This window comes from Synchiropus splendidus, chromosome 19 (genome assembly GCF_027744825.2).
Source record: "Synchiropus splendidus isolate RoL2022-P1 chromosome 19, RoL_Sspl_1.0, whole genome shotgun sequence".
Lineage (NCBI taxonomy): Eukaryota > Metazoa > Chordata > Actinopteri > Syngnathiformes > Callionymidae > Synchiropus > Synchiropus splendidus.
In genome coordinates this window covers 9,006,820-9,022,094 of record NC_071352.1, presented here as the reverse complement: position 1 = coordinate 9,022,094, position 15,275 = coordinate 9,006,820, and the positions used below count along the sequence as shown (strand labels likewise).

Below are 15,275 nucleotides of genomic sequence, written 5' to 3'. Positions count from 1 at the left end.
CTTATATCAAGTTTCAATTATCCACACCTCATCTTTCCTTTCTCTAGGATTCAGCTGAGTAGAATCATCATCCAATGGAGGCCTTTTTGACAAGTTCATAAAATATGGACTAGTTATTGAAGGCGAAACTGCATTTTAATAAAGGCATTTATTTGAATCCATATACTGAATCTTTATTTTCTCACAGCTCTTGAAGCTGCGCCTGCACAATGCTAATGAACTTAAAAAAAGCTTCCTGGTAAGTCTTTAGTAGGATTTGGCGAGGACAGATACAAACAAAAAGGATACCTCAGACATGTGAAAAGATTAACTTATTTAGTGCATTCAAACTGTAGTTTTGTGTCTTACTTGATGTTTCAGTCTAGAAATGACACGCATCTATTCTTTACAATAACACAGAGCACACTCTATCTTACTCATCTGTCATCCTGAGGATCGGGTGCAGATGCCTTCTTATGTCCGGTGAGACGATGTTTTTTCAGCTGACACTCAAGATTGGTCGCCCGAAATGAATGCACATACCAAGGACATTGCACCATGTTTATTTTAACTTAATTTGCCTTGTAGATTCCGGATAAACCTTGCAAAAAAAGGCGGGGAAAGCTGGACAACACAGTCCTGGATCGCAAATATGACCGCAAAACTCTTCATATTAAAACGTTTAATAGCAGGTAACTGTATTACAGGATGGTTTCGAATTACATGTCTTCTTTCATTCAGCGGTGTTCTATTTTAGATGTCAAATGTGTCAAATAGATTTGGATTGCCAAGTCATGCAGGTCTTTGCACTCTGTCTTCTAGGAGTAATTAAAGCCCCACTTGGAATCTTGGAGCAGAACAAGGCTATCTGTATTCAATATTTGGCCATGCATTCACATGCTCGGGTCATCTTGGATTTCAAAATGGAATTGTAAAGATAGCCCCCATTGACAGACAGTTATTTACTGCCCGAGCAACATGCGAAGTTAAAAGAAAGTGAACAACATATGTAAGAAAATTCAACCATGTTGTCTCTGATACTTTTGCGTTGGTTGGATGTACAATTGAAGCAAATGTTATTACACTTCTTACACTTTAGAGTGCACTGATCTCAAGAATGTTTTTTTTTTTATATTTGTGGTCCCGGTTGGGTTAAAGCAAAATCTTAAACATGAGCAATAAGCATCTTCAGGCTGGCGAGGGCGAGGAGTGATGGAAAATACTCATGCCTCAGGCATTACAGGGCCCCCGTTTGCTGAGATGAAAGGTATGTAAAGACAGTTTTAACTGGACAAAAAAGAGAGATTTGACGATAACAATGTTTTGAAAAAAAAAAGTTTGGTGACCATAATTGATGGTTTCTATTAAAAGCCGCAGTGATAGAGAAAAAAACAAGTCCACACACATTTGGGCTTTGAGTCTCCAAGGAGGATGTTAGATCATGTTTCTTTAATAGATGTCAGCTACATCGTATCAAATGTGAGAGCTGGATGAAGGTCATTAAGCCTCTGTGGAACTTATTTTCAGCCTGATCTCAAATATGATCCAACTGTCTACACACCCATTTAGGGCAACGTATAAACAGGCTATTGAGCTTTTATGGAAATTACGCATGATGAAATTTATTGCAGGCATATGAGATGCGCTTCACTCATGTAACCACACACCGAAAATATTTGGGTGGGATTCCAAGCTAAGCCTTGAGCATGCGTATTAAAGCATTTCATGCAACGTAATCTGAATGAATGAGTCTATTAAAATGAAACCCACATTCAGATTTGACCAATTTTGCTCATTTTATGTAAAAATTGTAGCACGGAATATGATTCTCAAGTCAATGTCAAGTGAAGTCTAAATTGTGGCATGTACTAAGTAGTGTTTCAATTAAAGCTTTAAATACATTTTCAGTTATGCAGGACAGTTTTACTATGGAAATTAATGTTAATTTTGTATTATTAAATCACCAAAATACTAATTTTATCTTTGTAAAGTTTTATATGAACAATTCTGTTCATGTTTGTAAATAGTTCAATCGAATCATTCAGTTTGACGCTTGCACACAGAGGCAGTCTTGCACCACACTTAGAGAAGCCTGACACTGATGAAGTTACAGTATGAAACATATAAATCTTAATATTTTAATTATATTCATATATTATTATTCAGCAACATTCATATAAAAGGTGTTTTTTTCATGTAGCACGTGTTTCTATACAATGCAGTTTCGAAAAGTATCTAATGTAGTTTTGATTGTAAAGTAGATGTAATGTTTGAAATATTAAATTATTAATACATGTATATATGTTTGCATAACAATCTGGGAACATTTTATTAAAACATTTACCAAATAAATACTGATATTATTATGATGATGATGATTATTATTATTATTTGTTGGTGTTTTTTTTGTCACATTGATCATGATTACCGGTACATTTTTTTAAGTTAATGCACACAGCTCAATGTGACTTTTGATGTTGTGTTACCAGATCTACCAATATCACTGAATAAAATAAGCAACAGGATGAGCAGAGCCCATGACCATAACTGAGGAGGAGGCTGCTGAGCTGACACTTCATGGCTGTATATAAGTAGCAGCCCTGGACCTCCACATCAACTGATAGGCTTCCAGCACAGGTGAGTGCCTGACATATGACAGCTGCTGCAGTGTGATGCCGTTCGTGTTAAGATGAAGATACAGATTACATGTTGTAAGATGAAAATACGTACTATTTGTCATTATAGCATTTTTATAGTGTTTTACATATAAGAAGGATTTAATTTTATGAATGCTGTCTAAAATTGCTTGATGTTTAAAGTTTAGTGGTGAATATTTCTGTTCGTCTGAGAGGCAATCTAGATTTGCGGTACTAATGTAACTAGCATCTCTCTCATAGTATTGCTGTGATGTGACCATCTTAGACATTGTAAAGCTAAAGTACACTTTCATTGCTCAGCATCCGCAGCTTCTACTGGACACTGTACCATCTCTTTTTCTGGACGGAGCTGAGGTATGGCAAGTCTCAAAGAAATAAAAACAAAATAATGTCTTATACTTATTTGAATGAGAAATTGTGTTTATCGCAGCCGACACTAAAGAGCCACCATGAGTACCGACGCGGAGATGGAGCAGTATGGCGCTGCCGCCATCTACCTCCGCAAGCCAGAAAAGGAGAGGATTGCGGCACAGAGTGCCCCCTTTGATGCCAAATCCGCTGTCTTCGTTGTGGATAATGATGAGATGTACCTCAAGGGCAAACTCACCAAAAAGGAGGGGGGCAAAGCCACTGTTGATACTGATAGCGGAAAGGTATTTGAAATATCTGTCTACAACATCAAAGCTCATGAGAGTGATGTGTTTGGGTAGTTCATAGTGTTGAAAGACAAGTGTAAACTGTTGTTTTTCAGAGTGTCACCGTCAAAGAGGATGATGTACACCCAAGAAATCCTCCCAAGTTCGACAAAATTGAGGACATGGCCATGATGACCCACCTCAACGAACCTTGCGTGCTGTATAACCTCAAAGAGCGTTATGCATCCTGGATGATCTACGTGAGTTTCCGTTTGCCTGCTCTCAAATCTCAACAAAGATAATATTTTCCTCCACTTGTACAGACCTACTCTGGCCTGTTCTGCGTCGTGGTGAACCCCTACAAGTGGCTTCCAGTGTACGACGCTGTGTGTGTTGGAGCATACAGAGGAAAGAAGAGGATTGAGGCTCCCCCCCACATCTTCTCCATCTCTGACAATGCCTATCAGTTCATGCACACTGGTAAGTAAAAAGTCAAAGTGAAACTCTCTCTCCCACTACTTGAATTAAAAAGAAATGTACTTACAGATCGTGAGAACCAGTCTGTCCTGATTACGTAAGTATAGAACGGTTGTGCTTGACACTTTCTCCATACAGGAATTCCACTGAATAAAAGTGTCTTTCATCCCCAGCGGAGAATCCGGTGCTGGAAAGACTGTCAACACCAAGCGTGTCATCCAGTACTTTGCAACAATTGCAGCTATTGGATCAAAGAAGGCTGAGCCAGTACCTGGAAAGATGCAGGTAAAATGTAAAGCCATTCACTTTAAAACAAAATTCATCTAAATCTAACAAAAACTAAATCCATTCCAGGGCTCCCTTGAGGACCAAATTGTTGCTGCCAACCCTCTGCTGGAGGCTTATGGCAACGCCAAGACTGTGAGGAATGACAACTCATCCCGCTTTGTAAGTATACAGAGTGCTATTTTTAAGTAATCGATTTAGTTAGTTTTGTAACCAAAACTCTCCTTGATATTAATCACCAGGGTAAATTCATCAGAATTCACTTTGGCTCGAGTGGCAAGCTGGCATCAGCTGATATTGAAACGTGTAAGTGGCCTGAAATCGCAATTGGAGCATGTCTTAAGGTGAGGGTTCTCATGGTGGCTGACAACTTTTAGATCTGCTGGAGAAGTCCCGTGTCACCTTCCAGCTGTCGGCTGAGAGGAGCTACCACATCTTCTACCAGCTGATGACCGGGCACAAGCCTGAGCTGCTGGGTACGTGACAGCAAACTATGACAAATAAACATAAAATTGAAGCATGCTAACTCACTAGTTACTGAATTACAGAGGCTCTTCTGATCACCACCAACCCATACGACTACCCAATGATCAGCCAGGGTGAGATCACTGTCAAGAGCATCAATGACGTGGAGGAGTTCATTGCCACTGATGTAATTTCACTTTAAAAGTCACACTATTTCGGTATTCCTCTATCTTCATTGAACTAACTGGTGATGAACCTTTCTTTTAAAGACTGCGATTGACATCCTGGGATTCAGTGGAGAAGAAAAATCTGGCATCTACAAGCTGACTGGAGCTGTGATGCATCACGGCAACATGAAATTCAAGCAGAAGCAGCGCGAGGAGCAGGCTGAGCCTGACGGCACTGAGGGTAACTCTACCAAAGATATTTAGTGAATAATATTCAAGAGTCCTTCTGTTTTTGTTTTCAAGCACTCATTGTGTCACTGTTTTCCACCAGTGGCTGACAAGATCGCCTACTTGTTGGGCCTGAACTCCGCTGACATGCTGAAATGTCTCTGTTACCCCAGAGTCAAAGTCGGTAATGAGATGGTGACTAAAGGTCAAACCGTCCCACAGGTCAGTATGAGTAAATGACCACATGCATGTACAATCCAATGGTTTTGTGTCAAATGTAATACATTATTTGCCCTACTTTTTTAGGTCAACAACGCCGTCTCAGCTCTGTGCAAGTCAGTCTATGAGAAAATGTTCTTGTGGATGGTCGTCCGTATCAATGAGATGCTGGACACCAAGCAGCCCAGGCAGTACTTCATTGGTGTGCTGGATATTGCCGGCTTTGAGATCTTTGACGTAAGCGAAAATATATAGAAATATATACAGCATCTGACACTGAGATGGATGAACAACCCAATAAACATGGGCTTGCTTGCCACAGTTCAACAGCTTGGAGCAGCTCTGCATCAACTTCACCAATGAGAAACTGCAACAGTTTTTCAACCAGCACATGTTCGTCCTTGAGCAAGAGGAGTACAAGAAAGAGGGTATTGAATGGGAGTTCATTGACTTCGGTATGGACTTGGCAGCCTGCATTGAGCTTATTGAGAAGGTAAAATATATTATCTATGCATAGATATGACTTTTATGAGGACTGGTGAAACACTTGAAATTCTTATTTGTCTCCTTAGCCAATGGGCATCTTCTCCATCCTTGAAGAGGAGTGCATGTTCCCCAAAGCCTCTGATACAACCTTCAAGAACAAGCTGCACGATCAGCATCTTGGCAAGACCAAGGCCTTTGAGAAGCCAAAGCCTGGAAAGGGCAAAGCCGAGGCTCACTTCTCTCTGGTTCACTATGCTGGTACTGTGGACTACAATATCGCCGGCTGGTTGGACAAGAACAAGGACCCCCTGAACGACTCTGTGGTCCAGCTCTATCAGAAGTCTGCGAACAAACTGCTCGCATTCCTGTATGCTACTCACGCTGGAGCTGAGGGTATGAGCCTATAAATCTCAACTCTTAATTTGACAAAAATACATTTCAAGCCGCAGTCATGAAAATGTCACCGAGTAGTAAAAGATATAAACCTTCACAGAGGCTGCTGGTGGTGGTGGTGGCAAGAAGGGCGGCAAGAAGAAGGGTGGTTCCTTCCAGACTGTGTCTGCTCTTTTCAGGGTACATTAAATCTCGCAATTTTCAATTAATTTCAATGCATTCATATTTTTAGTTCACAGCTTTTGACCAAATATCCGCATTTCATGACCTATAGGAGAACTTGGGCAAGCTGATGACCAATTTGAGGAGCACCCATCCTCACTTTGTGCGTTGTCTGATCCCCAATGAAAGCAAGACTCCAGGTAAATAATTTATTATCACAATAATAAAGTGGCTTAATCTTTGCGGTTTTAATTCAGTATCAACTGTATAATTTCAGGTCTGATGGAGAACTTCTTGGTCATCCACCAGCTGAGGTGTAACGGTGTGCTGGAGGGTATCAGAATCTGCAGAAAGGGTTTCCCCAGCAGAATCCTCTATGGTGACTTCAAGCAGAGGTGAATTTAAGATTCCATCCTGCTTCAGTATGTCATGTGATCGTACACTAAAGCCAACTCTATTTTCCTCTTGTCAGATACAAAGTATTGAATGCCAGCGTCATCCCAGAGGGACAGTTCATTGACAACAAGAAAGCTTCTGAGAAGCTGCTGGGCTCCATCGATGTGGATCATACTCAGTATAGGTTTGGGCACACAAAGGTGCGCTGCTATTAAAAGTGTCATAAAAAATGTTCATGGAACACATTTCAGTATTGACTGACAGATTAATATCAACTTACCACAGGTGTTCTTCAAAGCTGGTCTGCTGGGTACCCTGGAGGAGATGAGAGACGAGAAACTGGCAACTTTGGTGACCATGACTCAGGCCCTCTGCAGAGGATATGTGATGAGGAAAGAGTTTGTGAAGATGATGGAGAGGAGGTAACGTCTCATGAGAAATTGACAGTTTCTATCATCCATGAGAAAATCAGAAACTAATGCAACATTTTTCTGCTTGCAGGGAATCAATCTATAGTATCCAGTACAACATCCGCTCATTCATGAATGTCAAAAACTGGCCCTGGTTGAAGCTCTACTTCAAGATCAAACCTCTTCTGAAGAGCGCTGAGACTGAGAAGGAACTGCAGCAGATGAAGGAGAACTATGATAAGATGCAATCAGACCTTGCTGCTGCTCTGGCCAAGAAGAAGGAACTTGAAGAGAAGATGGTGTCTCTCCTGCAAGAGAAAAATGACCTTCAACTGCAAGTGGCCGCTGTGAGTGTTCTGTTCAAAACAAACAAACAAACAAAAATACATGCAAATAGAAAATAATACTGAGTTAATTTTGACAGGATGAATTGCAACAATTTGTATTCTGAATATGATATAGGAAGTGGAAAATCTGGGAGACGCAGAGGAGAGGTGTGAGGGACTTATCAAGAGCAAGATCCAGCTTGAAGCCAAACTCAAAGAGACGACTGAGAGGCTGGAGGATGAAGAGGAAATCAATGCAGAGCTGACAGCCAAGAAGAGGAAACTGGAGGATGAATGTTCTGAGCTGAAGAAGGACATCGATGATCTTGAGCTCACCTTGGCCAAAGTGGAGAAGGAAAAACATGCCACTGAGAATAAGGTGAAGTTCAGGACACTCAAGTGTGTTTAACTCAATTTCAAGTCTTCATATTGACTATCTGCATTGAATTCAGGTGAAAAACCTGACAGAGGAGATGGCATCTCAAGATGAGTCTATTGCCAAGTTGACTAAGGAGAAGAAAGCCCTCCAAGAGGCCCACCAGCAAACTCTGGATGATCTCCAAGCAGAGGAAGACAAAGTCAATACTCTGACCAAGGCCAAGACCAAGCTGGAACAGCAAGTCGATGATGTAAGAAAACTATTTTGTACCATTTAGTTCAAGCATCAGTTGACAACTGTGAGTTACTTGAGAGATAACTCACACTGACAATGACTTGACAGCTTGAGGGATCACTGGAACAAGAGAAGAAGCTCCGCATGGACCTGGAGAGGGCCAAGAGGAAGCTTGAAGGAGATCTGAAACTTGCTCAGGAATCCATAATGGATCTGGAGAATGACAAACAGCAGTCTGATGAGAAAATCAAGAAGTGTGTATAAAACATTATGGGTCCCTGGTGGTCAATCATAATCAGAAGTTAGTGACATTTTTTTTTCTTTTTAAACCTCTTTAGGAAGGACTTTGAGATAAGCCAGCTGCTCAGCAAGATTGAGGATGAACAGTCACTTGGTGCTCAGCTCCAGAAGAAGATTAAGGAGCTCCAGGTAAGGTGTTTGAGATGCCTTGATATTTGTAGAAAAAAGGATTCAAATGTTCTGTCTGGTTTAGGCTCGCATTGAGGAGCTGGAGGAAGAGATTGAGGCTGAGAGGGCCGCTCGTGCAAAGGTTGAGAAGCAGAGGGCCGACCTCTCCAGGGAGCTTGAGGAGATCAGCGAGAGGCTGGAGGAAGCTGGTGGAGCAACAGCAGCTCAGATTGAGATGAACAAGAAGCGAGAGGCTGAGTTCCAGAAGCTTCGCCGTGACCTTGAGGAGTCCACTCTGCAGCATGAATCCACTGCCTCTGCACTCCGCAAGAAGCAGGCTGACAGCGTTGCAGAGTTGGGAGAGCAGATCGACAACCTTCAGCGTGTCAAGCAGAAGCTGGAAAAAGAGAAGAGCGAGTACAAGATGGAGATTGATGACCTCTCCAGCAACATGGAGGCTGTCGCTAAATCTAAGGTAGACTGTACAACATACACAACAAAAGCTTATGATTCACAACAACATAATTCTCATTTTACCGATTAAAGGGCAACCTGGAGAAAATGTGCAGGACTCTTGAGGACCAACTCAGTGAGCTCAAGGCCAAGAATGATGAGAACGTTCGCCAGTTGAATGACATCAACGCCCAGAGAGCAAGACTTCAAACCGAGAACGGTTAGACATGCTTTATACCTACAACCAGAAGGTTGTTTGACCTCAGAATTAACTACACGGTTGTTTATTTTGACGTTCAGGTGAAATGTCCCGTCAACTTGAGGAGAAGGAAGCTCTTGTTTCACAGCTGACAAGAGGCAAACAGGCCTACACTCAGCAGATTGAGGAGCTCAAGAGACATGTTGAGGAGGAAGTCAAGGTCAATTATATTTAATATTATATTCTCGCTCAATACAATGTATCACTAGTTTTGTTATTACATTCTTACTCAGAATTCAATGAAATGTAACAGTTTCTAAATTACTTTTCATGTCGATCAGGCCAAGAACGCCCTGGCCCACTCTGTCCAGTCGGCCCGCCATGACTGCGATCTGCTCAGAGAGCAGTTTGAGGAGGAGCAGGAAGCTAAAGCTGAGCTGCAGAGGGGAATGTCCAAGGCCAACAGTGAGGTGGCTCAGTGGAGAACCAAATATGAGACTGATGCTATCCAGCGTACTGAGGAGCTGGAGGAGGCCAAGTACACACAACTCACTTTTTCATATATCAGGGACCAAACTACAAGGATGCTCTCACCTCTGCAGGAAAAAGCTTGCTCAGCGTCTGCAGGATGCTGAGGAGTCCATCGAGGCTGTGAACTCCAAGTGTGCCTCTCTGGAGAAGACCAAGCAGAGACTGCAGGGTGAGGTGGAGGACCTGATGATTGATGTTGAGAGAGCTAACTCCCTGGCTGCCAACCTTGACAAGAAACAGAGGAACTTTGACAAGGTGATAAAAATCACTTTCACTCACTTCTGACTTCTGAATGCATTGCTTGTTATTCTCATAACTTATTTTGGTTTATCGTACATAACTCCAGGTCCTGGCAGAGTGGAAGCAGAAGTACGAGGAGGGCCAGGCCGAGCTGGAGGGAGCCCAGAAGGAGGCCCGCTCTCTGAGCACTGAACTGTTTAAGATGAAGAACTCCTATGAGGAGGCTCTGGACCATCTTGAGACCATGAAGAGGGAGAACAAGAACCTGCAGCGTATGTCATTTTGTGCTTTTAAAAATGCAGAATATTCATATTTTGAAAACCGTGACTATCTTTTCCTCGTGCAGAGGAGATCTCTGACCTGACTGAACAGATTGGTGAGACAGGAAAGAGCATCCACGAGCTTGAGAAGGCCAAGAAGACTGTGGAGACTGAGAAGTCTGAAATTCAGTCAGCTCTGGAGGAAGCAGAAGTAACTTCATCATTTTGATAACTAGTTACACAGCTATCTGTCGAGAAATCTCCCATTAACATCATATACGTCCTACTTTTTCTTCCAGGGCACACTGGAGCATGAGGAGGCCAAGATCCTCCGTGTTCAGCTTGAGCTCAACCAGATCAAGGGTGAGGTTGACAGGAAGCTGGCTGAGAAGGACGAGGAGATGGAGCAGATCAAGAGGAACAGTCAGAGGGTGATTGACTCCATGCAGAGCACTCTGGATTCTGAAGTTAGAAGCAGGAATGATGCCCTCAGAGTTAAGAAGAAGATGGAGGGCGACCTGAATGAGATGGAGATTCAGCTCAGCCACGCTAACAGGCAGGCTGCTGAGGCCCAGAAACAACTGAGGAATGTCCAGGGCCAACTCAAGGTCAGCTGTTCTTTTTCATTTAGACCACGTATTAAAACAGATCATGATTCATGAGGGGTTAAAACGTGTTTCTAGGACGCCCAACTTCACCTGGATGATGCAATCAGAGGTCAGGAAGACATGAAGGAGCAGGTTACCATGGTTGAGCGCAGGAATGGACTGATGGTGGCTGAGATTGAGGAGCTGAGAGCTGCTCTGGAGCAGACTGAGAGAGGCCGCAAAGTGGCAGAGCAGGAACTGGTGGACGCCAGCGAGCGTGTTGGCCTTCTTCACTCCCAGGTTCTGCTTCCTCGAAGACACATCCCTGGTTAATTATAAATATAACTCATCAGCCCTGTCTAATTTAGAACACCAGTCTACTGAACACCAAGAAGAAGCTGGAATCTGACCTGGTGCAAGTTCAGGGTGAAGTAGATGATGCCGTTCAGGAAGCAAGAAATGCTGAGGAGAAAGCCAAGAAGGCCATTACTGATGTGAGGCATTTAACTTACAGAAGTCCTGATTTTCTATTTTGTGTACTCGCATATCACCTAGTTCTATATATTTAGGCTGCCATGATGGCTGAGGAGCTGAAGAAAGAACAGGACACCAGCGCTCACCTGGAGAGGATGAAGAAGAACCTGGAGGTCACTGTCAAGGACCTGCAGCACCGTCTGGATGAGGCTGAGAACCTGGCTATGAAGGGTGGCAAGAAGCAGCTCCAGAAACTGGAGTCCAGAGTACGTTTACATTAGGCACAATTTGAAATAGGTAGTAGTAGCAGTAGTAAAGATGAAAAAAAACTACTTGACAGGTGCGTGAGCTGGAAACTGAAGTTGAGGGCGAGCAGAGACGCGGAGCTGATGCTGTCAAAGGTGTCCGCAAATATGAGAGGAGAGTGAAGGAGCTCACCTACCAGGTATGTGGCACTTCAAAATAATCATTTATATTTCTCTTTCTGTACCTCATAAGAAAACACTTTGCATTGACAGACCGAGGAGGATAAGAAGAATGTGATCAGACTTCAGGATCTGGTAGATAAACTGCAACTCAAAGTCAAGGCTTACAAGAGACAAGCTGAAGAGGCTGTGAGTGGGACTACAATATTAGAAATGAAATCATCTATGCTGCCTTATCATAAACGTATATGACTCCATTCATCCCACAGGAGGAGCAGGCCAACAGCCACATGTCAAGACTCAGGAAGGTCCAGCATGAGATGGAGGAGGCTCAGGAGCGCGCTGATATTGCTGAATCTCAGGTCAACAAGATGAGAGCCAAGAGCCGTGACATTGGAAAGGTATCTCTTTAATTTAAGTTTTAATCATATGCAATTGTTTCCTACCTTATGTATAACATCACAGATTAGATGAGATCCTAACCTCATTTCTTTTCTTTTCCTTTTCCTCCAGTCTGAGAGCGCTGAGTAGAAGACGTTCTGCAGTTTCAACAGCATTCATAAAATATGAACTGCGTGTTGACTAATCTTCAGTGAAGGTTTCAAATCAATAAAAGTTCCATCATAAATGAATGTTGTGATCTTTATTTTCCTCATTCTTTTAAAGAAAAATATCTTACAAAGGCTGAGACATGACAAGAAGTCATGACAAGGATCCGAGCAGCAAAAACACTGGGCATCACAGCACAGTCTAACTCCACAACCCTAAGTACATTGGCAAGGTATCAAACACTACTGAGCAAAATTCTCTCTTCTATCATCTGAGAGAGCTCTGGTTGGATCACAGATGAAGATCACATCAGCCATAAGATAAGATGAGTCAGCATCCACAGTCACCAGTACTTTCAAATGTCAGAACTGTCAGTTTTGCTGTGTGTCAAATCATAAATTGTAAATCTTGATACTTATTAGATTTAGAATGGACACTTGATTTCTTCCACTACTTGATATGGTGTTAATAACAGTTCTAAATCTGTCCTATAAATAAATCCAGATGGCAATGCCAAAGCTGAATCACCTCTCCCCTCCATCTACGTTTGACTACAGAAATAAACTGATATCATAAGGCGGTCACAAGTCTGTTGGAACCATTAACAAATAATAATATGAGAAATAACGTCAGCTGGAATTCATTTTCTAAGCCAGTTCCAACAGTTCCAAGAGTTCCAACACCTGTTTTAGATTAATGAGAAGACCATCCGTCTGAATTTTATACTTGAGATACTTGAGATTTGCATGGCTAGCAGCTATAAATGACTAGTATTTAATATCTCCTCCACACCAGCAGTTATAATATGCTGTGTCAGATAACTTTGACTGGATCAAGTAGATCATAATTCTACTTCATAGAAGCCTCAGCATCACAACAGTCCCTATTTCATGGAGGTAGGCGAACACAGGCCTGTATTTAATGTTATTACAATGGCCTTTATTGAATTTAGATTTAGTTTTCATATTTCTATTATTATTACTATTACAACAACCATCATTTACAATTTAGAAAAATACTTTTTGCCGTCTCAGTTCATCACTGATTTTTCCTCTTGCTATGAGCAGCATCAGCCCCGAGACAATTCTTGACAGGTGTGTGGCGCACACAAAAATAAATAAATAAATAACTAAAGTTGTTCTGTTCAACTGTATTTCATTTTAGTTTAATAATAGCAATACAATACAACCTCAAAACGACTACCAAATTCCAACAAAATCCCTCTGCTGGGGAATTAACGTAACAACAAATCAAAGCAACGAAGTCAAAAGACAATAAATATTTTTATAATAATAAATACCTTATAAAAGCATACACTCACCCCCAGATACGTGTCTTTTTTTCAGGGCGCAAAACTACAGTTTGAATCCAATCCTCTGATGGATGACAAAGAAACGACATGAGAAACAAGCAGCAGGTACAGTATGTTACAGACAAAAATAAAGCTGTTCATGTTACACAACAATGTATAATACTAAGTAATGTATGAATTTTTAAGTCACTTGTACCAGCTTGTAGCGCAAACCACCCTCCTACGTCGGTGGGTAGGCGCCGGACAACTGTTGTCATGTGATGGGTGTCATCCTAATACGACTTTGAATATAATGTTTAAAAAAATAACATGAAAAACAATGTCCTTTTTTCTATGAATTGTTGGCATAAAGGGCCATGAAAGTGTTGTATTTAGCTAAAACATCAAGTATATACTCCGTAAAAAAAGTCTTCAGCAATACTTTGCAGCTCATAATATCAGTCCATATTGTGAATATTATTGCAGGCCATTGTGGAAGTTGTCAGGAACAGGTCCAATTATGTGTTGAATCTCTGCTCTTGATGTGTAAAAGTCATAGTAATATCCAGTGTTGTCTTATGTTGGACAGCACTGTAATTGGTTTGTTGTTCAACATGGGCACTGATCCTGCAAGTCAGTTCCAAATGATTTATTTTGCAATACTAGAACCGCTGGCAAGTTCCTGTAGATTATGTTGGGACTTAACAGCAAGTCCCAGTGGTGAATCCTTCACTGTTCTGGCATGACAAATGGCTTATTACAATCTCGAAACCATTGCAAGCATTCAGTGACTCTTGTTTTGCCTCTTGTTGGCCACAGCATCCGGGACTCTGTTCAAAACAGTGGCCGTGCAAATTAGTCGGTATCTTAATAGCGTCTAAAGTGGGATGACGAATCCTGTATCATGACAGAATGATTGACTGCAGCATTGTTAAAAGTACAGCCATTTCAATTCAACATTAAAAAGCAACACGTTGTATCTTGATGCTATACTGTAAATAGTTCATGTATAATAGCAGACATGATTCTGCTGTGCAGTTTTATGCTGTATACAAGTATGTGCTCAAGTATAAAAGTTAATAGAGGAAACACCCTTTGAGCTTCGGTTAAAGCCCCGCTGTTGAAGTGGTTCAAAACAAATTCTATTATGGAGGACTTCATCGGCTCCACTTGCTTGACCTGGATATTTTTAGAGATTTACTAAGCATTGTTGTCCAGACAACATTTCCAAACAACATTCTCGAGGGCGTGTCAGTTCTCTTTTTGAAAATGAAATTATTTTATGACAACATTGTTTGATCACTTTATATTCTAAAGACAGAAACAGGGATGTTGCAATGAAGTTGAAGTAGACAGTATTATTCGGGATAGCTACATGTGATTTAGAGGTCTTGGGGAAAAAAAATGTGTAAAGGAAGTAATCTACTCTGGTCCTGCTTTGAATTTGAGTTCAACTGTCTGCCGTGGACTTATAAAGACAGCAGGATCCTCCTCTACTGATGCATGTGACTTGTTTTATTTCAGTTCAAGGATGCTGTGATCTATGGCGTCAAGGACAAAATGGAAGGTCAGTTGGTGCAAACTTTCATCCCTCACTTTTTGATTTTGGTTTGTGTAGCTACAATTTCACTGAAGAATATTTTAAAACTGAGACATTTTTGGTATGAATATTGCATGGGAAGCATTCTAGAATCAGGGATTAAATTAAATTCTTAAATAATAAGATCGCTTGAGGGTTATGTGCGTAACAATAACAAGTTCTTATATGAAGCAAAGGTCAATTTGCTACGTAATAAAGAACAACCTTTGTTGCTGGATTAACAAACTAGATTAGATCACGAAAGATTTCCGTCTCCAATCCTCTGCTGCCTGAGTTTAGCATCTATTTATAGCCCTGGCTTTTGAAGACAACTAGGCCTCCGTCAAACAAGATGACAAAAAAACGTCTCTGGACCTTTGA

The 15,275-nt window shown here is 41.4% G+C and overlaps 1 protein-coding gene across 1 annotated transcript; it reads left to right on the top strand.

Moving 5' to 3' along the window:
* Nucleotides 1–907: 907 nt before the first annotated feature.
* On the top strand, nucleotides 908–12,100 carry LOC128750861 (myosin heavy chain, fast skeletal muscle-like). The gene is made up of 42 exons (XM_053851455.1): nucleotides 908–1,246; nucleotides 2,469–2,616; nucleotides 2,937–2,990; nucleotides 3,067–3,289; nucleotides 3,388–3,531; nucleotides 3,595–3,751; nucleotides 3,818–3,845; nucleotides 3,922–4,033; nucleotides 4,103–4,195; nucleotides 4,276–4,339; nucleotides 4,411–4,509; nucleotides 4,582–4,685; nucleotides 4,768–4,906; nucleotides 4,997–5,115; nucleotides 5,200–5,349; nucleotides 5,435–5,605; nucleotides 5,685–5,991; nucleotides 6,092–6,171; nucleotides 6,266–6,353; nucleotides 6,431–6,548; nucleotides 6,626–6,749; nucleotides 6,835–6,971; nucleotides 7,051–7,306; nucleotides 7,422–7,664; nucleotides 7,738–7,914; nucleotides 8,007–8,152; nucleotides 8,237–8,327; nucleotides 8,392–8,781; nucleotides 8,853–8,979; nucleotides 9,060–9,178; nucleotides 9,300–9,496; nucleotides 9,561–9,744; nucleotides 9,836–10,001; nucleotides 10,076–10,200; nucleotides 10,289–10,597; nucleotides 10,673–10,876; nucleotides 10,945–11,070; nucleotides 11,146–11,316; nucleotides 11,391–11,495; nucleotides 11,569–11,664; nucleotides 11,745–11,876; nucleotides 11,989–12,100. The coding sequence occupies exons 4-42, from the start codon at nucleotides 3,086–3,088 to the stop codon at nucleotides 12,004–12,006; spliced, it is 5,820 nt and encodes a 1,939-aa protein (XP_053707430.1). The 5' UTR covers nucleotides 908–1,246; nucleotides 2,469–2,616; nucleotides 2,937–2,990; nucleotides 3,067–3,085; the 3' UTR covers nucleotides 12,007–12,100.
* The last annotated feature ends 3,175 nt before the right edge of the window (nucleotides 12,101–15,275 follow it).